This window comes from Bos mutus, chromosome 11 (genome assembly GCF_027580195.1).
Source record: "Bos mutus isolate GX-2022 chromosome 11, NWIPB_WYAK_1.1, whole genome shotgun sequence".
NCBI lineage: Eukaryota > Metazoa > Chordata > Mammalia > Artiodactyla > Bovidae > Bos > Bos mutus.
The window spans coordinates 32755207-32767797 of NC_091627.1; the positions used below are offsets into that span (position 1 = coordinate 32755207).

At 56.2% G+C, this 12591-nt stretch overlaps 1 protein-coding gene across 8 annotated transcripts in view; it reads right to left on the reverse strand.

The window, feature by feature from the left end:
- The window catches only part of DNMT3A (DNA methyltransferase 3 alpha), a 103733-nt gene that overhangs the window by 68088 nt on the left and 23054 nt on the right, over positions 1-12591 (reverse strand). For all 8 annotated transcript variants that reach the window (XR_011466015.1, XM_070379223.1, XM_070379222.1 and 5 more), the window contains exon 2: positions 8925-9179. Coding sequence is in view for 7 of the 8 variants with exons in the window: in XM_070379223.1 (XP_070235324.1) it covers positions 8925-8987 (63 nt within the window). In the remaining variant the exon portion in view is untranslated. The remainder of the gene's footprint in view (positions 1-8924; positions 9180-12591) is intronic.

Here is a 12591-nt window from a genome sequence, read left to right on the forward strand (position 1 = left end):
AAGTGGTTCATTCCCGCATCTGTCAGGGGGCCTGTTTCATTCAGTATCCTTGCTGATGGGTTGAGCGAAGGAATGTAAAATATGCTTATCAAATCTGCAAGTAGCATTGAGTTAGGAGGCGTCACTAATACTCTGAAAGGGAAGAATCTGATCCACAGTGACTTGGAGCAGCTGGAAAACAGTAACAAATTGAGCAGAACAAGCTTTGAGCCCAGGTTGGTTTCCTCATCTGTCAAGTGAAGGGACTGGATTAGTCAATCCTTCCAGTGGGAATGGGCAGAAATTCTAGGGAGGTGGGCTTTGTGGGGAGTGGGCAGGGGAGGGGCAGGCTGGACTTTCTGCTCTGCTCTTTCCTCACTAGGCCCTTCCAGCTAGTTAACCTCTCCAGCCTACCATTCTGCACCTACAAAATGGGAATACTAATACCTCCTTCGCAGCAATGGTAGAACAATTAACTGAGGTAATATATGGAAAGCTGACATGTGCAAGGCACTCAAGAATTGCTAACTTCCTTTGCTCTGCACGTACAGACCAGAACTATTCCCAGAAGTGCCTCCTCCCTGCCCCCATGCAAATCCCAGCTCACGGCCTGCATATGCAGCCATCACTCACTGCTCAGACAAACCCCAACATCTGGCTGGTACCCGCCGCAGTGCAATCCTCAGGAACACTGGTGCTCCATGATCTTTCCAAAATGCAAAACTGATTATGTCACTCCACAGAGCTTAAGCCCTTGCGGAGGGGGCTCCCAGGGTTCTGCGGGATCAGCCCAAGCTCCTTAGCCCGGGTAAAGGCAGGACCTAGGATTCCGGCTGGCAGCTCCAGCCATTGCAAAACCACCACACCAGGTGCAAATGTGGGCTGCTTCCTCCCTGGGACTTTGACATAGACCCTGGCTTCTGCCACGACTACCTTCCTCTCAGGTTGACCAGAAAACCCTGACTTTTCTAACCTCACCTCCTAGATTCCCTTCCTTCTCCTTTCCTTCTCCAACACTGCAATGGACTGCTGGCTCTCCTCCTGGCCAGGCCATGAGCCCCTCCAGGGAAGGAACTCTCTTATTCACCTTGGCCTCTGTCCCCAGTGCCTCCATTCCCTGCACCTGGCACAGGGCAGGGACTCAAAATACTTGATGAGTAACTCTCACATAGTAGATGCTCAATAAACAAGTCAGCATACACAGAGAGAGAGACACATGTGTGCAAATCCACAAACCTGCACCAATACAACCAAGCAGGAGGCTCCAGTGCTGCTTGATCATTACAACTGCAAATCAGGCAACCGGGTGACTAAAATGTACCTTCTCATCTTAAACATGATCCTGTCACTTCGATCTATATAACCCTTTACAGGTTTCAAAGCCCCTTCGCATTTGGAGGCCTGTTAGATGAGGCAGTTATCATCAGGCTCTCTCAACTTCTGAGGCTAGGATTTGACCTACATTTTAACACAGCTCACTGGATGGATTATTTTAAGCCACATACAACTTCTCATTCTGAGGAGCTGGGCCATGACGATAATAATCTCTCGCATTTGTACAGTACGTGGTAATTAACAAAGCATTTTCACATACGTTATTTCATTTTATTCTTATGCCTTACAGAAAGTAGAGCTGGTTCTTTTTTTTTTTTTTTTCCATTACGCAGGCGGGAAATCTGAAGCTCAGAGTGGTTCTTTCAGAGATCAGAGAGCCAGCAAGGGAGGCCTTAAGAACCAAAATTTAAATCTTTTCATTCCCAGCCCCTGGATCTTTCCACAGCAACATGGCACGATACCCTCCTCTGCCGTGTGCCCCTGGCACGTGTACATATGTGTGACATGAGCAGGCAGGCAAGCCAAGGTAAAGGTATGTGCTAGCATTTACACATACACACACCCACACACGGTTGTCTCAGGGGCCTCATGCCTAGACAGAGACCCCTCCCCCTAAGAGAGAGCACATCCCACAAGGCCCTCGCCCAGAGATAGCCAGCCAGACACATGTGCTCCCTTTGGAACGCACACCGGATGCTACCGACACGGCATCCACTGAGCAGATGTCTCAAGTTGGTGTTTGAGTTGAGGGGATGAACTTGCCGGATCTAGCCAGCCACTTGCCCGGGCCCCCCGGGACAAGAAGCACGTACCAGCCTTCGCCAGCTGGCTGGCCAGCCTCCCAGGACCTGTCTGTGGTCGTGGAATTCAGTGAAACGAATTGGCTTCTCTGGCAGGCAGAGCCCGTTCTAGGCACCTGAGTCCCCAGCCTGCAGAGCTACAGGCACAGGACCCCCCACCCCAACCCCTGGGCCACCCCACACACGCTCATGCACACGCACACACCCAGCAGGCCCAGGCCAGACCATGGAGAGGTGGCCTCAGGGCGAGCTGCAGGAGGCTGGGCGGGAAGGCAGAGACACCAGACACTACTGTTGGTGCTCACACTTCCACACGGCCCTCCTGGGCCCCCTCCTCTCCTGCTCTCAGTCACCTCCCAGAGCTCAGCAGTCCTCTGTTCCAACTATCCAACAATATTCAACAAGCATTCACCGACTGCTCGGTGGGCTTCGTGTAATAATTATTGACGAAGGTCTTCCACGGCTCCCAAAAGGCCCCGTTCCTGGGCAGGCAGCGGCCATGTCCTGTGGGCCCTCCCACCCTCAGAGCTCCTGGGCACTTGCACACCATGGCTTCTCCCAGGTCCTTCACACCCCGTGCGCCATGCTGGGGCCTCACTGCCCTTCAGAAGAGAAACTCCCCCAACATGCACCCAGCCCACCGCAACCCAGCCGTGCCCACCCTTGTGGTCCTGGAGCTTCCATGAGGCCAGGCCCGTGGATGAGCTCAGAAACATTTATTGCACACCTACTGTGTACTGGAAAGATAAGCAAATAGGGAACTCAGTTCAGAGGGAGAGACACCACCTAAACACACAAGGGCCTGCACTGTGCCGAAGGCCGGATGGAGCACGGCCACTCTGCTAGCTGCCAGCCCGGCAGCCCCCAAGCGCCTCTGCCCTCACCCCTTCAGCAGCCCACCCAGGACTGCGCAGCCCACCGTCTCATCCCTGCCCCACCAGCCACCCTCACTTCGTGGACAGAAAGAATCAGGTAAACCATCATGTGACCCTTACCAAGTTTCTCAGCCTCTCTCAGCCTCAACTTCTCACCCGTAAAAATGGGGATAATGACAGTGGGCACTTCCAGTTACCGTGAGGATCAAGTGAGGAAATTGCCAGGCACAGGTAACTCCTCTAGACTCTGCCTTTCCATGCTGTGCATGTGCTAAGTAGGGTGATTATAAGTGAGAGCCCTCGTTGCTCTGTGGCTCTCCGTAAGGGCAGCTGCAGGCCAGGTCCAGTCCTTGTGCCCAGCCCAGGTGCCAGAAAGGAAGGGCTTCACCCCACTTTACACTCTCCCTGGGACACCCTCTCCTGCTCAGCTCCCTGCCGGCCCTTTTCGCTCCACAGAACTGAGCTCGGCTTCCCCACCCAGCCCATGGCCCCTCATGGAGCCTCCAAAGATAGCAGAGCCACTGCCATAGGACTTGGGTTCATCCTGAAACTTGCCTCGGTTTTGCTTCTGCTCAGTGGGTGATAGGAGAAGGGCCCAGGGGCTCTTAGGTGCTTAAACCCACACCACTCACACCCTCAACTGCACCATCCTCATTCTTCTCCCAGGCCCTCAGTCCTTGAGGCTACAGTAGATCTTGGGCACCAATGTGCAGATAGGGCGGTAGGCAGAGAGACAGGCAAATGGGGAGAAAGGTAAGAAGGTAGATAGACAGACAGCTAGTTAACTGTCCAAAATAAATGATAAGACTCAATCTGTGCCACGGCCCTGTGTTAACTGCTCACACACACTATCTCTTGGAAAACTCTCATTTTGATGCTCAGCAGTCATGTAGCTGAGTCCACATTCAAACACATGCCTGTCTCCAGAGTCCAGCTGATCCCTGCTCAAGACTGAACTGACTGCAAAGCTAAACACGACAAGTTGTAGCAGCTAACTTCGAGAAGTTGAGAGAGCCTGAACCCCACAATGGAGGTCTTGGTCAGCTCTGGGGCGGTTGTGAGGGGTGGGCACTATTTACTTCACTCGTCTGCTCTCCATGCTTGAGCATCTAATCAACTCCACTGAGCTAAAAATGGGCATTTTTTATTGTCCGTGGACCGTTATTATTAGCTGTGTTCCTAAAGAGATAAGGGTATTTCTGCCTTTTCTGGAACTGTTTAAATGTGTAAGAGGGAAGGCTATTTCAGCTACCCCTATGGTGACAATTATAAAGCAAAGAGCCGGCCCTGAGTGACCATGTGCAATTTAAGTGCACTAAAGGGAAGGCATGCCTGGGGGTAGGCACCGGACCTGTGGACCAGCAAGAACAGCTGAGCCTGGAGCCAGGAGAAACCCCCCCAAGGATGCCCCTGAAGCTCACAAGCCAGAGCTCAGGAAGTCAGTGCTTGCCAGGCCTCTGGGTTAGACTTAGGTGAGGAGGGAGAAGCCCCCTTCATGGAGCTGGCCATATGTGTGTATATATACACATGTATGTAAACACACACATACATGCATACACAGGCACACCTGCTGTGCTCCCCAGCACAAACACATATCTCCCCACCACCACCACCACTGGCGCTTCTCCTACCCAGCAGGAGAGGGCGAACTGTCCAAGGAGGAGCCTCCCTCCTCCGAGGGCAGGCATGGCTTACCCATCCTTGTGTCCTCCTATCCCCTTCCCTTTGCTAGGTCCTCCAGGGAGGACTATTCAGTTCACCCAACAGACTCGGGGAGCCCTACTATGTGCCAGGTACTGGGAAAAAAAACCTAAGTTTGAAGAGAAAGAAAAGAGTGAAGGCAGAAGGGAAAGAAGCAACATGTATACAGCAGTGTCTTTACACAGAAGAGCATGTATTGGGTGCGTGTGTGTGTGTGTGTGTGTATGCACATGCACACGCGCGCATATGTACCCAGTCATGCATACTAGCCTGCACACGTGAGCTCCTGTTAGGGGTGAGTGCCCCCAACATCCACCCCAGGGCAAGAGCACGGCTACGCAGAAAAAAGCGTTCTCTGACCATCCCGACTTTTAGTCTAAATAAACATTCTTTAACTTGCAGCAGAAGAAACGTGGCTAGGACCATGGAACATCACAGCAGGGAGGCAACACCCACTCTGTTCCCCCTTCCCGTGGGTCGCAGCCTGAAAGGCTCAGAAGCCTGGGTTATAATCCCAGCACCACCACTTGCTAGCTCTGTGGCCTTAGACAAGTGACCTGACCTCTCTGAGCATCAGTTTAGTCTTTAATAAGATAGTGATGGAAATAACAGAGCCTATTTTGGGGAGCAGTTGTAAGAAGGCAAGCGCAGAGCTTAAGAGAACACCTGGCAGACAGTCAGCAGTCAATGCATCTGTTAGGTTTCTGAAGCCAGAGGAGAAGGGGAGCAGGAAGATGAGGGGCCCAGCCTGGGGCCTGGACTCCTCGTGAGACACTGATTCACACTTGGGGATCCGAGGAGGCCCTTCCAGCCCCAAGGCTCGGAACGCTCTTGGTCCCCTGCCCTGTTCCTCTGCCCCACGTCTCCCCTCCACGCAGGACCTAGAACCCATCTCCATGATTCCCTCTGAGCCAGGACCCAGGTTCCTGGCCTTCCTACAGTTCACCTCCTCCTCCCTTCTCTGTGGCCACATTTACCCAGCTGACCCTTCCTGGCCAGAGCCCGAGAGCTCAGCACCCCTTCCAAGCCTGCCTCCTCCCAGTCTCCCCAAGCAGCCCCGTCCCTGCCCAGCACACGGATGATAAGGTGAGGAAGGCTGCAGGGAGAAGGGACACTGGGCAGGAGCCAGAAGGACACCAAATAACGCACACCTCTCTGCTCTCTCAGCCTACTGTCCACAGCGCTGCACCCTGACTGCTTGATCTGGGCTCTGGGATTGCTCTCCAGTGAAGGAGTCTCATCCACTCTCATTCTCCTCTCTGTCCTATCCATAAGGTATTTTCTGAGCATCTGCTCTGAGCTAGTCAGGCCTTGAGGATCCACCCCAATGACAGTATTGGGGTCCTGCCCTCCAGGGACAGCGGCAGGGCTGGATATGATCCACACCGGTACTTCTCAAGTCCCCTAGAGGGCTGGTTAAAACAAGGATCGCTGGGGTCTCCCCAGAGTTTCTGATTCAGCAGGTCTGGGGTGGGGCCTGAATATTTGCATATCTAACTCTTCCAGGTATTGCTGGTATTGCTGGTTTATAGACCACAGTTTAAGAACCACTGATTCTCTCTCTAATTCAAGGCGGACTGAAGCCAGGGCTTTGATCAGAAAGGAGGAGAGAAGCTTAGGGAAAGGGCACACCAGGCAGAGGAAGCAGCATAAACAAAGGCCTGGTAGCTCCAGGAAGTACTGGAGTGAAAGGTATAGGGGGGCGTGGCCGGTGGGGAGGGAGGGGGAGGCGGGAAGGGCACGTGGGGCCAGGCGGTGAAGGGGCCAGTGGGCAGCCACACCCCTGCCCTCTGGCTCACCAAACAGCTCCTTTGTGCCAGGCGCCCCTGGAAACTCTGCCAGGTTCCTTGGGCTCTGGCCCAAACCCATCTTCCCCTCTGCAGCCACGCGGCACCCCTGCCCCAGGCCTGGCTTTCATGGGCTGCCGTGAGTGGCTGTCAGCATCTCTGCCCGCCCTCCCAGGGCGGCTCCTGGAGCCACGAGAGCCAGCCCGGAGGTGCCAGGGAGATGTGCCAGGTGAGCCAGCACGCACACCGGGGAGGAGCGCCCGCCATGCCCCAGCCCCTGTCTATCAGCTCCTTCTATCAGCACCAGGCGCTGGGCCTGTGTGTGTGTTTGTTGCCTCTTGAGCCAGAGCAGTTACTATGGGTAGATAATAATAGCAATCATAATCCCTCGTAATTGGACCAGACTTTGCTGTTTGCAGGGTACTCCATGCCCGTGACCTCATCTGACTTCCACTACCACCCTATAAAACAGGCACAGTAAGAGTTACTATCCCCATTTTACAGCTGAGCAAATGCAAGCCCAGAGAGCCTGAAAGTCACATCTCCAGGAAATGACATCCGCAGGCCTGGGGCCTGGGACTTGGGACTCTCTGGCCAGTGCTTTTTCTCTGTCCTGAACTGTCATGATAGCGAGCCCATCTGCTGCTCTCTCTGGGGGCTCTGCTGCCCGGGGAAGCCCTGGCCAGTAACGAGAGGAATGTGGCCCATCTGCCCCGTCTCCTTCATCTGTGGGGGGCAGCTGACCACCAACTGCAGGTACGTGGACACAAAGCAGTGTCAGCACCAGCCAGGACACCAGGCCAGGGGAGGGGGTCAGGGTCAATGGAGAAGCAAAGCCAGGCCCAAGGAGGGAAGGGAATTAGTCATGGCCACAGCTGCGGGTCAACAGCACAGGTGGCCGCAGGTGGCCTTGGCTCTTTGACAGCAGGGTGTGGGTCTCCTATGGTCTGAGTTGTGGGTAGGAGGAGCCCAGAAAGCCCATGGGATCAGAAAGAAAGGGACTGACCTGCAGCCCCTAGGAGCCCCAGCAGGTTGGCCGCAGCATGCATTTTGTCCCCAGCTTGGAGGCATACATGGCCCCTCATCCTAAGGCACTCTACTGGATTCTGGGCTGGGAAGGCAAGTTTCTGGGCTTCATGCATGTGTGTGTGTGTCCATACCAGGACCCACACAGGTGGGGCAGGAGACCAGGCTCTCATCTGGACTCACCACTGATTAGCTAGGCCCAGCTTCCTCGTCTACAAACCAGGGCCATCTGTCCTTGCCCCACTTGTTTCAAGGGCTGTCCTCAAGGACCAAATGGGTGGAAATTACCCAGAAAACAGAAACTGGCTCTAAGAATGAGCAAGCCTCAGAAGGAGCCAAGCACACATGGTGGGGAGAGTAGGCAGGGAGCGGGTCTCGGAACTGCGGCTGATTGCGGTCCCCAGAGCTGCTGCTCCTCAGAGGGCTCAGGGGCCCCATGCCTGGTGTCAGGTGTCCCCCTGGTTCCAGAAAGACCAACTGTGCCCCGTGAGCACACCCTGCTACTCCCAGCTACCACCTAGCACCACCACCCCTCACTCCCGCTCAGGAAAAGGAGAGCAGGCAGAGGACACTGCGGGGACCAGCCCGGGCCTGCCAGCTGGGACGCCCCAGGAAGGCCGTGGCTGGCACAGCTTCCCTGCCAGGGTGGAGGTGGGGCCTGCCATCCCTGGGGATTCGAGTGGCTCTGCCAACAGGTGGACATGGCTTGGTGAGGTCCTCAGGTAGCCAGTCAGGACCTAGCCGGGACTCCCACTAGTCTGCAGGGATCTCCTCTAACTGACTTGGGCCCATCCTAGAGTTCAGCAGAAGGGCGAACAGGTCACCCATCTTGGGGCCCTAAAAACAAGCACGTCACTGGCTCTAGGGCCAGAAGTGACACTTGCTCAGAGCCGAGGTGGGGTGGGGGCGGGAAACCAGTGTCTCCACCGTGGCTGGTGCCACACTGAGCTCACGGCACCCCATGCCCCGCGATGAGCCAGCTGTCTGTGTAGCAGGGTGAGTCCTCACCAGGCCTCCCATCTACAGAGCTCCTTGAACTTGTCTTTGGCCTCCCCAAAGCTACTAACCCCTTGGGCAAACAGAGGCCGCTAAACCAGGTAAAATGACTTAGACATAAGGACACACAGCTAATTAAGAGGCTGATTCAGAAAGGAAGCCAGGTTTGGGGCCCCCGCCAGGCCAACCCCTAACAATCGCACAGACCTGGGGTCTGAAGTTTGGCTCAAACACAACGGAGGGGCGGGGGTGGGGGCTTAGAGACCAGCTCCTGGAGCCTGGCCTGCAGTATTTAACCTCTTCACGCCTCAGTTTGCTTATCACAAAAAAAGGAGACTCCTTCCTCCCTACAGCCCCATATGGAGAAGAGCAATGCGGTCCAGTGCCCAGCACTTCCCTGCATCCCCACACAGCCAGCTGCTCACCTTGCGCTCCTCCTCCCGCTCCAGAGCGGAGCCGCTGGTGTCCCCGGGGCCGCTGGCGGGCATCGCGGGCAGCTGGGCGGTGGGAGGCAGGCTGGGGCTGCACGGGGCTGGGGGGCTGCTGGGCTTTGGGGAAGGAATTATCGTGGTCTTGGTAAGCAAGAGTTACAACTTAGACATAGATCCAGGTGTGGAGCGGAAACCCTGGGGAACCGCGGCCTCAGGCTGCCGGTGGGGCTGGGCTTCCAGTGACTCCACCTGTGGAAGAGAAGAGAAGAGAAGAGGGCTCAGCAGGGCAGGCACCGCCCCCACCCAGGCCCTCCCACCTGAGCCCTAGTCCCTCCCGGAGCCAGCCCCTCAGCTTCAGGGCACCCCCCACCCCCCAGCCTGTGAGGCCTGCCCCTCCAACCTGACTCTTCTTCACAGGTCTGGCTGGACCCGGCACCCTAGGGACCAGGGGAAATCGAGGCAGCCAAGTTGGCAGCGGGGCCCTGCCTGGCTTTCCTTGGGGGGTCCGCCACCTGCCTCCGAGGTGGCGACGGGACGACAGTCTCCCCAGGGCCTCCGCACGGCTATGGCACAGTGGGACTCACAGCTGCCTCCCGCCTCCTCCCGTGTCTTCATTCACGTCTGTTCTTTCCTTTGAAAGCTTCCCAGCCTCCCTCCCACCCCCAACCACCCCCTGGGAAATCCCAGAGGTCCCCAGCCCGGCTACATTTTCCTCTGATCTGTCCTCCCCGCACCCCCACCCCCACACTGCTCCCACCACGTGGAGGAAGTGAGCGGCAGTCACAGGATGTAGTGAAATGAATGTCACCTCACTTCGGGACGGGCGCCTGGGCCCGGAGAAAGCTGAGGTTGAACTCGGGGGCTGCGGCCGGGCTGAAGGCCTAGGTCTGCAGAGCTGTCGTGGGGACGCCCTGTGGGCGGGAGAGGCTGTGGCCGCAGCCACGCCGAGAGAGGAGGCCAGGCTGCTCTGCCCCCCACCCCGTGAACTGGCCCCATCTGCCCTCAGAAACTGGTGGGCTCCAAGGGGCCCTGCGAAGGCACACGGCTGAATTTTAGGGGCTTTTCAGTCTCCCTGCTTCAGGTGTGGGCCTCAAGCCAGCGAACTAACAAAGCCTGGGCCCCACCCCCACCACAGGCCTCAGCTGGGGGTGGTGGTGCTGTGGCTTCACCACCCCCTCTTCACTCGGAGGAGACACTGAGTTCTCCTGGGCCAAGCCCCTGCCTCCAGTGCGCCAGCCAGCCAGGACGGGGAGGGGACTGGCAGGAGGAGGAAAGTGGGAGGCAGGCTGGATCGAGGCCCACCCACACCCTTCCCCTTCCAGTTCCCGGTTCTGCTTCCCCCACTCCCCCTCCCTCCAGGGCTTCTTCTCCCATCCCCCTCCAGCCAGGGCTCCCTGGAAAACCAGGAACCGGAGAAGGCCCAGGCTTGGGTCTCCCACGGGTGCAGCCCCTCCCCAGGGATGGGCGTTGGGGGGCCAGGTGGTATGGAGGGGAAGCTGGCGCTAGGAGGGGCCTCCTTAGGGCCAGGACAGGAGGGGCCTCTGTAAGTTAGAGCCTGGATGGGCTGAAGGTGCTCCCACCCACCCCCGCCCCCTGCCCCCCACCCCCCCACCGACCCAAGGTGGACCACAGACACCTGGGCTGAAGAATGTGTGTGCCGTTAGCTGGTGGCACAGTGGGTGCAGAAGCAAGAGCAGGTCCGTGTGTCCCATGCTGTGTGAAGCCCAGAATGGGCCTTCCTCTTTGGGCAGCCACGAGTATTATTACCATCTCCACGAGTGGTTACTACCATCTATAGGAGTATCACTACTGTCTACTGTAGAATCTAAGGTTGCAGAAGGCTAGGGCTTATCTGTGTTCCAGAGTCAGAGCAGAGGCTTGAACCCAGATCACCAACTCCAGAACTCTCAGGGCATCTCTATAAAGCTCCATCCCCCCAGCTCATACCACCCCTCAGAGACAACCCCAGGAACCCATCAGACTCCACAGGGCTTCCATCCATCATTAGCCAGCAAGTCCCCCTCAAACCCACTCCTTGTTTGTTAGCACAAACATCCCCCAATCATCCATCACATCAAAAGCTTCAAAAAGGAGGTGGAAGCCGAGAGAGGCAGAGTCTGGTTGGGAGAACACTGATCCCAGAGTCAGCAGAGGTGGCTCTAATCCTGACTCGGGCTCCTCTTGCCCTCAGTTTCCTCATCTGTAAAATGGAAGCATTGGGCTGATCTTCAAGAACCAGGTCTTCCAGCCCTGCCCTGCCAAGCTGCTAGAGGCCCCGAGGGCAAAGAGTGGGAGCAGACTGAGGGAGGGGGGGTCTGGGTGTCTCCGTGAGCCCCGAGGGTCTAGCATGAACTCCATGCAGAGCTGGGCACCAAGTACATTAGGGACAGAGAACCCTGAAATTTGTTTCAATGCTGCCCTGAGGGCTAGAAATGTCCAGGGGTTTCTGTAAGAAAAAGCACTGGTGACAAGAGGAAGGAAGCAGGAGGGGAAAAGCAGAACATCACAGGGTGTTGACCCCGAGGGCAGACACCCCGGAAAGGAAATGCTCGTCCCCCTCGCCCTCCCCTGCTCACCCGCCTGAGCTGCACACTCTGTCCACACAGCAAACACAGCTGACCTGGGTCAGCCTTTTGGCTCCTTTGTGTAACTCAATGGAACAGCCTTGTCGGTAAGTGTCCCTCCAAGTCAGCCAGCATCATTGAAAATCACCCAGCACAGGGCCGGGCAGGCCACGCGCTGCAGAGCTGTGGGGCCCACTGGGGCAGCCAAGGTCCAGGCCTGGACACAGCGCTACCCACCGGTCCTTAGAAGCTTCCTTCTTCTCCCAAGCAGCCCTGCTGAGGGGAGAGACCTGCTCCTGAGCCCACGGTCCCAACACAGCAGCATGTGTCCACCATGACACGACGGCCCTGCTGCTCCTGGCTCCAAAGCATCCTCCTCACCCGTGCCAAGGCTGCACCACCAAACCACCACCAAACAGAGACCCTTGCCAAGAACCCTCCCACCAAGATTCGTTGTTGTTGCTTAATCACTGAGTGGTGTCTGACTCTTTTGGGACCCCACGGACTGTGGCCTGACAGGCTCCTCTGTCCATGCGATTTCCCAGGCAAGAATCCTGGAGTCGGTTGCCATTTCCTTCTCCAGGGGATCCTCCCAATCCAGGGATCGAACCGGCGTCTCCTGCATTGGCAGGCAGATTCTTCATCACTGAGCCACCAGGGAAGGCCCACTACCATGATAGGCAGCTTTTATTTTCTCCTTTATACTGCTAAAGTCCACAGTGGCCATGAATAATGTTTACAAGAGCTTTTAAACAATTGTTTTGAGGAATCCTACAGGAAAGTATCTTGGTATCACAACTGACGTGGTCACCGTCATCAGTGCTCCAGTTACAAAACTGTTATGGAGAAAGATTGGGATTCTGAATATACACACCCAACTGTCCAAATGCGTGACCTTCTAAATCCAATGTGGGAGAAAGACTGTTTAAGACACAAATTCACAAGATTGGGCTGAACAGAGAGGAAACACCACCAACAGAATGTGGGGGTCTGGAAAGCAGACTTGTGGCAGGCAAATTTCAGACAGCACATGACAAGTGATTTATGACAGAGTCCTTTAAAGACACTTGGGATGACAGCACAACGGATCATCTGTG